This window comes from Ctenopharyngodon idella, chromosome 14 (assembly GCF_019924925.1).
Source record: "Ctenopharyngodon idella isolate HZGC_01 chromosome 14, HZGC01, whole genome shotgun sequence".
In the NCBI taxonomy this organism is placed as follows: domain Eukaryota; kingdom Metazoa; phylum Chordata; class Actinopteri; order Cypriniformes; family Xenocyprididae; genus Ctenopharyngodon; species Ctenopharyngodon idella.
The window spans coordinates 31,632,084-31,644,707 of NC_067233.1; the positions used below are offsets into that span (position 1 = coordinate 31,632,084).

General features: G+C 42.9%; 2 protein-coding genes across 5 annotated transcripts in view; one reads left to right on the top strand and one right to left on the bottom strand.

Moving 5' to 3' along the window:
- The window catches only part of LOC127494456 (uncharacterized), a 490,338-nt gene that overhangs the window by 106,257 nt on the left and 371,457 nt on the right, over positions 1-12,624 (top strand). The window lies entirely within an intron of this gene.
- The window catches only part of il1rapl2 (interleukin 1 receptor accessory protein-like 2), a 685,297-nt gene that overhangs the window by 85,702 nt on the left and 586,971 nt on the right, over positions 1-12,624 (bottom strand). For all 4 annotated transcript variants that reach the window (XM_051860353.1, XM_051860352.1, XM_051860354.1 and 1 more), the window contains one exon: positions 10,843-10,996. In XM_051860353.1, the coding sequence (XP_051716313.1) occupies positions 10,843-10,996 (154 nt within the window). The remainder of the gene's footprint in view (positions 1-10,842; positions 10,997-12,624) is intronic.

Here is a 12,624-nt window from a genome sequence, read left to right on the forward strand (position 1 = left end):
CTGCAACATACAGTAGATACTGTGGCTCTCCCACACTGTATGACATGACAGACAACTAGTTGTCTAGTCCATGCAGTTGTGAGTCCTGAAAATGTACACTGTTGTCATTCCCGTAAATAACCGAACTGTGTGTGAACATAACCGTTTTAATAAGGACTCAAATACTGACAACCGTATTCTGCTGCCATATGAATGTGGCGATAGTTATTTAATCCTGGTCTGTACACAGACATTCTCAGAGACATTGTAGTTAAATTCATGTATGTGTACCTACTGTGTGTGTGTGACTTTTTATTTCATTCAATTAAAGCAGATGCTAATGTAATGGAGGCCAGCTAGTAGTCACTGTGCGAGTAAACCTCACTCCTCTGATCTCAAGAGATGCTCTAGCAACGGACACTAGAGGTTGCAGCCTTTAGCCTCCTTGTTAGGGTGTCCGACTCCCACGCCAGAGAACCAGGTTCGAGGCCCGCACAGAGCGGGGTGAGTAGGACCTGGGTGAGGGGTTACACTAACTGATCTTAAATGATTATCATAAAACTTGTATCCTGTTAAGATAGTAGGCTAATCGGCTAGTGATGTCCAAAGCTACTAGGTTATTTGCTGAGGTGGGTTGTAACACCAATAGACATTTTTTTTATTTATTTTTTTTAACCAAATTCACTTGTTAAATTATTTGTATACCATTCCCCATCCTGTTAGCCTTGGCTATTTGACCCATACTTATAAAAGTCCCAACGCCCACTGCATTTGACAATGTAGATATTCTTGTAAATATTTTGTAGATATTTTTCCATCCGTTACAATAAATTAAGACTAGCATCTTTCCCCAACTCCCCCTACTATTGTTTTTTTTTTGTTTGTTTGTTTGTTTGTTTTTTTTGTTGTTGTTGTTGTTGTTTTTTTTTTTTTGGTACTATGATTTGTAATGAATTAATTGGTTCTTATCTTGCATCCCAAATCGGATAGATAGTGCCAGATAAATTAGGATGTGCTGAAAAATAAAATAATTAAATACATACAGAGTACATAAATACAAATACCATTAAATGCAGACTGCTTTGTCTCTGTGCAAAGGAGAAAGGGTCATGGAAGGTATGGGGTGAAAACTATACTCAAAAAAATCCTGCTGATTTAGAGCAAATTCTACTCTCAGAAATTACAGAGGTAGAATTTCTACAACTAGAAAAGTAATCCCACCTCAAAGAGTAAAGCTGAAATAACAAACTGAAAAATTCCTAAAAATGATTTAACAAAAATCAAAGCTTCGGATTTCTACTTTTAAACCCTCTGGCTATATTGCCTTCAAGACTATTCTATTGTATTGCATTAGTATAAACCACTGATATATAATACGATCAAATTTTCTGTTATTTTTTACACACTTTGGGAAAGTTAAAATTGTACTGTTACCACAGGCCACAGATGCTGTCCATAGAACTGAACTTGTATGTATCCTAAAAATACGTAGTTCATAATGATATTTAAAACTTGTAATTTCAAGGTCTGAATTAAATTGTGATGATTAAAAGGTATCCTTTTTTTTGTAACTAATCCAGTTCTATATTGTTGAAATAATGTGGTTCAAACAACACATTCTGTGTGCATATTAGGCCTGAAAATTTGACTGAAAATTAGCCTGAAAATGCAGTTAGGTTTAGGAATCATCCAACCGAGATAATTTCAAATTGATAAAGACCAGTGATGTTTATTCTAACCCTAACTTATTTTTAAACATCTAAAATTCAGAAGAGACCTGTTTGATGTAAAAAATAAAAAAAAAAAAGCTTGCATTGGAATGCGAATGTGAACATCAATAGGAATAAAAAAGCTCTATTGGCATGGTCGACCAATTCCAAATGTTTTGAAGCCATACAATAACACTGTTATGAGGAACCGAGTCTCAACTACAAATCTGTCAAGAACTTCTTGGGTTATACATGTACTTGTACAGGTAAAGTAGTCAAATTGGACAAATCACTTCTCCTCATCCAGGTGGATGAAATGCGCAGCATTTAAAAACGATGATTGACATCACAGAGTTTACCGGTATTTTGGCACTGATGTGTGAATGGTATCTTTCTGGTAAAAAGACAAAATGCCATGGCTTGTGTGAACAGCACATTTGTGTTTTTAATGAACGAGTTGTTTTGTAATTTTTCTGGTAATTTTAGTGTAATTTACCAGGATTACTGTGGGAAAGGGGCTACTGTTGTCAGTTTGTTGGGTTCACGCTCTACCAGTCTTCCATTGGTCGGTCAAAAACATAGTCATTATTCCAAACAGGCAGAAATGCTTAGTTCCCTTTCAGTCAGTCACGTTCGACGTACGTCAGTAGTGACTGACGAATTGGGATATCGCTAGAGAGCCCTATCAGCTTCGAGTGAACTACAACAGGCCAATGAAGTTGGCGTGCGATATTTGCATAATGCGCACCGCCCCCGCCAGTTGGTATAAATAGGGGAGCAGATGCCATCGCACTCTGTCTTTCGCTTCGGATCCAACCTGTGTGTTCCTGCTGTTAGTCTGAGAGTGACTTCACAAGCCTTTGAAGAGCTTTTGTTCTACAGTGCTGGCTTTATGGCACCTTACAGCGAGGCCACGAGCTTTCCCAGAGTGAGCTTTTTGAGCTGTTATACAGCTCTCAACTGCTGTTTTCACAGCATTATTTGCCCCGTTTGGGCCGGTTCCTCTGTGTCTGTGACTCAGGGAGTGAAAAGTGTACCTGCAGTCACATCGCGGCTGTTCCCTGTGTGCTTCGGCACAAAGAACAAGAGCTTCTAAAAGAGCTTCACAGACAGACACTGCGTCTTTTTCAAGACGTCATTCTGTCTGTGCGTTTCTGGAGGCGGTCGTTTCCTATCCTCACTGACGGCCACAATCACTTTCTCTCATGTCTGGTTAGCGTGCTGAGACTGTGTTTGTGGGTGGTTCATATTCTCTTGTAAAACAAAAAAAGAGAGCATGCCCACGTCGGCGCGTTGTTCGTCTTGCCTTTCTCGTAAGGGCTTGAGCGCTCAGCGCGCCGTGTGCCGTCGAGCTGCCGGCTGACAGCATGCGTTGCCATGGCAACCCAGCGCGTTGTTCGGCGCTCTAGATGCGTGGTCGAGACTCGAGTGCCTCAAATGAGGTGGAGTCCCCTCACCTATTCCCCGATCTAGTTTCTCTTTCTGAATCAGAAAAGTACTACTTTTGGTGAATAAGCCAGGGTGACCAGAGGATCACAGTGGGGCAATACCTGCCGAGCCAATCTCCGTGGGCCCCCCACTCCTCTAATGCATCGCAAACATGTTGTGACTGTGTTCGTGGGTGGTTTATGTTTGGTAAAAACAAGGCCACGTCGGCGCTCAGCGCCGTGTGTCGTTCAGTTAGACGACCACGTTCACTGTCCCACATGGCTGGTAGCTTCTGGGTGGATTGCTGGTCCTTCTCATGGGGGACCTAGAATCTTAGTCAGGGCTCCAGCAGAGGATCAGATGTCGACTGTTACATTGGAGAGAGGGTTGTTGGGCTCTGGACATGAAGATGAGGCTGAGCATCCCACGGTTGTGATGTGCTCATGCTGAATCAGATTCAGAGTTAACGACCATGCTTTCCCGGGCCCCTGGGGGCGTGGTGCGACGCATACTCGCCTTGCCCCGCCCCCTGTCTTAGCCCGGACGTGCATGAAAAACTTGGCAGTTTGGAAGCCTTTTTTGGTGCCAAATATGGAACGCCAAAAGGGTCATAATCTGCATTAAAAGTTTTTTCTCTCTCACTACCCTCTGTGGTGGGGTGGCAGTGCTACGGGCACACCACCTCTGCCCTGCATGGGTCTTGGCCCCCGGCAAGTCTGTGGAAGGCCAAAGCACTCCTTGCATATGGGTAGTTCTGAGTCGGGGTTGAGCTACTCATGATGTAAGTCATAGTGCAGGCCCCTGGCCAGACAATGTCCACCATGGTGGTCCGGAAACACCCCTGGCTAGCCTTGCAGAGGTGTGTCATCGTCTAAGTACGCTTTCTCGATGCTCTCATCTCACAAGCTGGCCTAAAATCCAGCCCGCAGCCAAGCCACTTGGCTAGCGAGAAGCGGTCCTGGAGAAATGGGTGACCTGGAGCTGAGGTAAACAGTTCTTCGGGAGACGATGCCCGCATCGCTCCCTCCCCGGAGGAGGGCCAGGTGGAGAATTTTGGTTTGTTCCGCCGCTGGCTCTCCGGAGTCCAGCGGTACCCACGAAGTAGAACTGTTTTCTAACCCTCCAGGTCCCAAGAGGGCGCGGCTGGCAGTGCGCGAGGCCCCACCTCGCCACTCTCAGCCCCCTCTCACTTCACCAGCAGGTCTTAGTGTGTTGGTCGAGGCCGCCTCCCACGTGCCGTCTCCCATTCACACTGCCACCTTGCAGAGTCTGACCCCACTACGGGCCGCTATGCCATCCGAGTCGGGTCCCAGCACTCTACCTCGCTGCCCCACGCCCGGTACGTCTGTGGTGCATTTGGTCCCGCTGGTTCGGTGTCTGGAAGCCTGGCTAGCGCTTTCCAGCCCGTCCCGCTGGCTCATTCGTACCATCAGACTCGGCTATGCGATTCAGTTCGTCACAGACGAAGGCTGTCTCCCTCCACCCTCAAGGTGTATGTTGCCGCTATCGCCGCACATCACTATGCAGTTGATGGTAAATCACTAGGGAAGCACGATCTGATCGTCAGGTTCTTGAGGGGGGCGAGGAGACTGAATCCTCCCCGGCCCCCCTCTGTACCCTCTTGGGATCTGACCCTGGTTCTTACATCTCTCCGGGGTCGTCCCTTCGAGCCTTTGCAATCAGCTGAGTTAAAAGTACTGTCCCTAAAGACCGTCCTCCTGGTTGCATTGGCCTCGCTCAAGAGGGTAGGGGACCTGCACGCATTTTCGGTTGACGAATCGTGCCTGGAATTCGGGCCCAGTGACTCTCACGTTATCCTGAGACCCCGGGCCTGGATTTGTGCCCAAGGTTCCTACCACTCCCTTTCGAGATCAGGTAGTGAACCTGCAAGCGCTGCCTTCGGAGGAGGCAGACCCAGCCCTAGCTTTGCTCTGTCCCGTCCGCGCTCTGTGCCTGTACGTGGACAGAACACGAAGCTTTAGGACCTCAGATCAGCTCTTTGTCTGTTACGGAGGCCAGCAGAAGGGAAAGGCTGTCTCCAAGCAGAGGATGGCCCACTGGATAGTGGACGCCATCGCCCTGGCGTATGAATCCCAGGGCGTGCCTTGCCCGCTCGGGTTGAGAGCCAGAGGAGTGGCCTCTTCCTGGGCGCTGGCGCACAGCGCCTCGCTGACAGATATCTGTAGAGCTGCGGGCTGGGCGACACCTAACACGTTCGCTAGATTCTATAGCCTTCGTGTAGAACCGGTATCTTCCCGTGTACTCGCTTCCACCAGCCGGTAGACGCGAAGAGCCCGTTCTAGTGTCGGCTTGCAATGCCACTCCCGCCCCCTGGGCCGGATACGTGCATCCTTTTAACTCCAGTCGAGTTCCCCGCTTGGCGAACCCTGTCGAGTTCCTCCGCCTCCCCCTTCGGCTCGGACATTACAGAGTGTCTGATGCCAGGCCAAACCTCCGTCTCCGACGTTGACGTTTGGCTGGGTTCCACATGTCGTGACCCCTCCACGTGTATTTGTCCACGGTCAACTCCCCACGGTGAGCCCATGTCTTTCCCTTAGCAGAGCCAGCTCTGCTGTCACCTGTCAGATGAGTCTCCCCCTACCCAGGTGGAGCCATCCCAGGGACTCCATATGCGTACTGCCCTCGGCCAGTCCATATGTGTACTCTCCACGTAAATTCCTCCCCTACGGGTGGGTAGTGGTCTCCGCAGCGTCCCCTACGGGTTCACTTCCCCAGTGTAGTCTAGTTTACTTAGTGGGTATATCGGAACAGCAGTAGACTCTCTCAGGCGTCAGCTCGCCCCCTTCCCCGTCCCACTGGTGCGCCGGGTGGCTAGAGCTTGCGCTGGGCACTGGAAGGGGTTCATACTGTGGCGCTTTATTTGGGATCCCAATTCGTCGGTCACTACTGACGTACGTCGAACGTGACCGACTGAAAGGGAACGTCTCAGTTACGTATGTAACCCTCGTTCCCTGAAGGAGGGAACGGAGACGTACGTCCCGTCGCCACAGTTGCTGTACCCTCGCTGTAGTGCGGACTAGGTTGTCTCCTCAGCGAAAAACTGCTCCCCTATTTATACCACCTGGCGGGGGCGGTGCGCATTATGCAAATATCGCACGCCAACTTCATTGGCCTGTTGTAGTTCACTCGAAGCTGATAGGGCTCTCTAGCGATATCCCAATACGTCGGTCACTACTGACGTACATCTCCGTTCCCTCCTTCACGGAACGAGGGTTACATACGTAACTGAGATGATTTTAAAGAACCAGTGTTTACACTCTGAGGAAATCAACCTATGAATTTTCTTATAGTTGTCTATGCATACTAACATTTAAATTAGTTATCATTATCAATGCACTTATTTTGTACATACATGTTTTTATCTGCATCTAATTACAGTTATAAACACTGTTGACCCTTTCCTTAAACCTTGACCACTATATATATATATATTATTGATGCATTGATACTATCGAATGAGAAATGAACTGAGCTGGATGATGACATCACTGTTTTCTCCAGAGCTTCTTCATAAATGAATTAAACTCATTTCATAATTGATGAACTTTACACAGTTATTGAACCAAACTAAATCAACACTGATCTGACTTCAGCTGAACAATGACACTGTTGTCTTTTTAGAGCTGATTTACAGCAATCTGAATCCTGCTTGCATCACTGATCAATGCTATCCTGTTTAACATTGTAAAGCTGCTTTGAAACTATCTGTATTGTATAAAGTGCTATAAAAAATAAAGATATACTTGAGTTGACAAATGTTTTGCAATATAACATGAACACAATAAGTACATTGTACCTAACAATTGCTTTTTTATGTACAGTAAGTAGGTAAAGACACCTAAAATAAAATGTGATCAAGTATTTTAACACTGGAAAAAAAAAAAAAAAAAAAAAAAGTCTCTTGCCTGCCATGGAAAGAGATGTTATGGTCATGCAGTCATTGTGCAGTCACTACATAACTATTTCTCTATTTGAAGATTTGCTCATCTGTTTGGTCTAGCGATACTGGAGACGATACAGCATGATAATGGAACTATTTCACGCTTATTCTCTCACCGCAGGCTGTGTCTGAGCATATCTTACCCCAATCCATATTTTATCATGATAATACAGATCCTGTGCCTCTAGGCTATGATGGTTCAGTGCCTGAGTTTACTGACGTCCTACGAGATCATTTCATCTACACATCAGTGCTCTCAATGAATGTGCATATACTCAGCTCAGACCAAACCTCACAAATATGTCATTTTACAAGAAGGTTTCATTCACTAATATCACAAATAGTTAAGCATTTACTTTTTTGTTCATAATAAACAAAATTTGTTCATAATAAATTAACTAATGGTAATTTAAAGAACTTGAAGATGTAGAAATTAACATGAAACTCAGCAAATGGAAGTTGCGATAGTCTTTTGTTCCCTATTGTGACGTATATATGAGAAGAAAAAAAAGTAGTGTGGAATGGGTTTTGTCCTTCGGGAATTGTAGGAAGTTGGGTGTTGCTAACTAAATGGAGGCAGATCTGAATGCCAGAAAGAACGGACATCAATTTGAGAGGGAGGGGAGGTTAACGTATTGATTAAAGATTACGAGAGCATAGGATTTGTGAAAAACAATGATGTGCACGGACAAATCATTTATAATAAGCACTGCAACAGTCTGTTGCTATGAAGTGTTAGTTTAATTAGTAGAATGATTTTAACAAACTATTAAGGTTACAGTTTCCCTTAGCTCCTGTTTCCCTGCCCTGTTTAGTTTCATGTTCCGTGGTTTCTGGTCACGTCCCTGTAGTTTCTATGGTTACATATTATCCACTGTATGTTATTTATTTCCTTTGTTATATCCTGTATATATACTCCCTGTTCAGTTTAGTCCACTATTGGTTATTTTCTATATTTAATTTGTTGTTTATTTCCTTCAAAATCAGCTTTTTACTTGAGCCAGCCTAGAACACTGTAGTAACACCCTAGCAATGACACCCTAGAAAACACAATAGTAACACACAAAGTCTGTTTTGTGTCAGTCGTGTGACTTTAGCACCTGTATACAAAGAGCTACTTTTTAGGTGTTCTATTATTATTATGAATTTTTTTAGAACTTGAGAGCTGTAGTCACTTTATGAACCAACATTGATTGAACCAACAAAGATCTGCAGTATGTGTAAAGATTCTCCTTTCATAAAATTCTCCTCTTGCAAAACCTTCCATGATTTTAGTGCAAATCTGCTGGGTTAACTGAATTACTTTGTTATCTCTTGATATATTTTTGAGTTTTAGACCCCGTTCTGTATCTAAGAGAGACAAATCATCTGCCTTTGGCACTTGGGCAAAACAATAAAGGTGTGTGGCAATCTCTGCCCACACGTGATGATGATGATGATGTGTGCGGGGGATCAGAGAACGTCAAATGTGTCAGACAACACTGAGATAAATGTGTGTGTTATGCTGCTGTCTTGCCTTGTAAGAAGACAAGCAGGAAGGAGGGTCTCCTCGCGGCCTATCAATTCATCTATGGTGAAGGCTCATTAGCAAACCAGTCCTCAGACAAGCTGCTGTCTCATCTCCCATTATTTTGTGACATGTAAAAAGTCTTGACCATTCATAATGGGTGTAGTGAACAACAGACAAGGCGGCATCCCAGTTTTTGGCAGCATTGTGAAAGGATCTTAGTGGATTAACAAACAAACAGCTCACAGCCACTGTTATTTCTTTTTTGCAAACTTCTTCCTCTTTGTCAAATAGTCACATGATAACTGACGTTTTGAAAATGTTAATAATTTTGTTCCATTGTCACATTCAGTATGTGCAGTTTATCTTGGGAAACCTTTAGTAAGAGAAAAATCTAACATCCGTTTCATGTTTTTCATACATTTGTGCTATAATCAATCATAAGCGCATTATTGTTAGATGATAATTGCTAAGTGAAATGTTCAAGGCCCAGTTGGTTACATGCATATCAGTCGCTCATTTTTATAGGGTATTCATGGTCACGCTCAATGTATACTGTATGATCAAAAAACAATTAGGGCGACATACGTAATGCAAAACAATGCTCCTCTGAAAATATTTTGCTTGCTTGCTTACTTTATTGTCAATCAAGAAATTCATTCTTTCATATTAATGTGAGTGTAAATGAGATTAGATCAGTTATGTGTAGCCTATCAGGCAGGGTTCTCAACTCTGGCCCTCGAGATCCACTATATTTCAGAGTTTATCTCCAATCCTAATAAAACACATCTGAACAAGCTAATAAGGATCTTCAGGATTACTAGAAAGCTACAGGGAGGTGAGTATGATCAGGGTTGGAGCTAAACTATGCAGGACAGTGGACCTCAAGGGCCAGAGTTGCCCAGCCCTGCTATAAGGGAATGCTCAAAAGACAGAGTGCTATCTAGACACAATCTGTGAAAGCAGATTTTATTATGATTCCATCACTGTGTGTTGTATAAAACTGTGCAGTCCATTGTTTGCTCTATGCTGTGCTGGATTTAGCCTAGATATGTGTAGAAACGGGGGAGTTAAAGCTGGAGGGTTGAATCAAGGGCTTGATTTTAAACAAACCTACTCCTCAGTTTCGTCCAGCATGTGGCTTGAGGCACAAGGCTGCCAGTGAAAAAATGTTTGGCCTTTCAGAACATAGTCATCTATAGCTGCTACTGTTATAGTACTGTTTTCATTCATATTTGAAATGTCACATTTAATGTCATTTGATGTCACATTACAGAAAAAAAGTATTTTAATGTAAATTCCGCTAATCAGTTTTAATAGTTAGGATTACAGTATCAAAGGAAATCAAATCAACAACTATGATTTTTCCATAATCGTGCAGCCCTACTCCAAATGTACTTCCAAATGTGAAGTGCAGCAGGGGTTCTTCAGAGTTTAGTTCTAACCCTAATCAAACACATCTGAACAAGTTCTTCAGCATTACTAGAAAGCTATAGGCAGGTGAGTTTGATCAAGGTTGCAGCTAAACTCCGCCGATGTTTGGCATGGAACTGTACAGACTCGATTAGAACTTCTATCCAACCAAAATACTGATTACTTTCTGCTAAGTATCTTTTAAAAATGTGATACCCACATTGTATCAGCTTGGTAAGATGTAAATCTAGCCAATCAAATTATAACTTGTAATTTCAACCAGCTCTTCCCTTTTCTGTACATGATGCAACACAATGGCTTGAGGCTGTCTGCACTGGACGCGCCAAAGTGACATTCCAAATCCATCTGGCCTCTTGACGGAAGTAGGATAAACACGTGTAGCGCAGCAGAAACAGAACGGGCACCCATTTACTGTCAGCATCTCAGCACTACGTGATGCATCCAGTGTAGACAGCATCAATAGCTGCTTTTCCACTGTCGGGCCAAGTGCGCCATTTGAGCTAAGTAAACACAAGTTAATAATAGTATCATCCTCCATAGCATGGTCGCTATTTACATCTCGTACTGTCTGAAAACTCTTGCGTTAACAAGGCAACAACTGACTCATTTGTACTACATTCCAAAGAGCGGCTGTTATCAGCCCCACAGTGGAGAATGAAACCATATCCGTACCGACTGGGCTGGATCGGCACGGAATGCAACGGTTAAGCAACAAGAACGCTTTGGCCTGGCAGTGGAAAATCGGCTATTGAATAAAACAGGTTCTATTTGCTTTCGATGTGCCTCAAACACAGTGTTTAATTTGAATCAGTTTGAAAGCGTACCTGTGACTTTGAGCTCTGTGGTCCGTCTCACAACTCTGCTGCCATATTTAAGTTCACATGTGTAATTTCCTCCATCATCTTCCTGCACCTCTGGGATCCATAGACTGGTGGTGTTGATGATTATGGAGCTCCTCCACTCTTTCCTCTGACACTCCTGTGGAAACAAATGTAACACTCAATATTTAGAGAAAAGATATATTGAGATTCTTCATTGTTTATATTTGTATTTTATTTTTCCAGGATATTTAATGTAAATCATTTTTTTGGGTATTGTATTTTTTATTTATATATTGTGAAGACAAATCCTAATATTTAAGCCAATGAAAACTTTCTCCATGTTGGAGTGACAGACTATGATAGTCCAATGAGGACTCAGCCTGGTGGAGGTGGGCGGAGGAGAAAAAAAAACTTGGGGAAGAAGAGAGGAGCTGAGAATTGCTTGGATCGCGTTATGCACGCAGAGACTGATGACACAGACAAAAAAAATAAACATAACATTGATTAGCCTGGCCAAATCGACGCTGATTGTTTTCAGTTAATGGTTTTGAGTCATCGATTGTTGTGATATGCGGGTGTCTGAAACGTGACGGGATGGTGCATCATTGAACAGCGTGCCTGGAAAGTGTTCAGGACTCGGCTCCAGCACGAACTGCGATTTCCTGCAACTGGGGCTGTGTTCTTTAGCACTATCATCGCGGTATGGAAGTTTCTGCCAACAGAAAAGTTCATCGCATTGCTGTATGATGGTTCGTGAGTAATGTGTTTCAGATCTGAATCCACTTACTGTTGCAAAAAGTTGAAATACTAAAGTGCACCAACGTAATGGGCCCCAACGAGTGCTAAACACATGGGCATTTCAATATTGGTGACTTTTATGTGGATCTGACTGAACTATTGATTGTTTTTGATTCCTGAACTGCTGATTCATTTCATTTCATCTGAGTTAAATTGTACTGTGAATCATTCAGCTGAACTGAATGTTTGAGTGAGTCATTCTGTTATTTGATGTACGTAAGTTCCCAAATTTTAAATGAACTGTCTAATTTCCTGATTTGTGGTGAATTCCAAGTCAGTGATATTTTCAGCTGTTTACGTTAAAAGTTAAAAAGATTAATCGCTAATAAATAGTGAACTAGTCAAAGCAAGTGTTGTGCTCACAGCAAGTTAACTGGTTATTTGATTGGTGTTACTGAAAAAACAGACAGTAATTTCATTTCACTAACTCATTTCAAACCCATTAACCTAAAGGTTATTGATTTTGCAAAGAAAAACAACATTTTTGGTCCTGGAACAATCTTCCTATTGAAATCAGATGGTTTAAGGCAGTGTATCTCAAACCTGTCATGGCCCCAATGTTCAAGATATGTTTACAGCCATGTTTTAAACAGACATCACGATTCTTCCACGATTCTGAACAGACGACTAAACAAAACAACTTGTAATTTACTAGAGGTTCTGACAAAATTTTAATTGCAGCAGTCTTTTTAAATTGTTTAAATGAATGCATTAGTTTAAAAAAAGAAAACGGTTTGAATGAATGATTCAATGAATCACTCATAAATAGCTCACTTGCTTCATTACTGGATGAATCAGCATTTTCAAACAAATCTCTTGAATGAACGATTCATTAACAAATACATTTTTTGTATTTTTGTATGTAAACCTGGTGGCGTAACGATGTAATCGATACAAACGTTATTTGAAGCACCAAGTTACATTTAAAAGGTATTTTCTCTATTTTGATTGCTACCGTACTTTTATCACAGTACTTCTGTGATAATA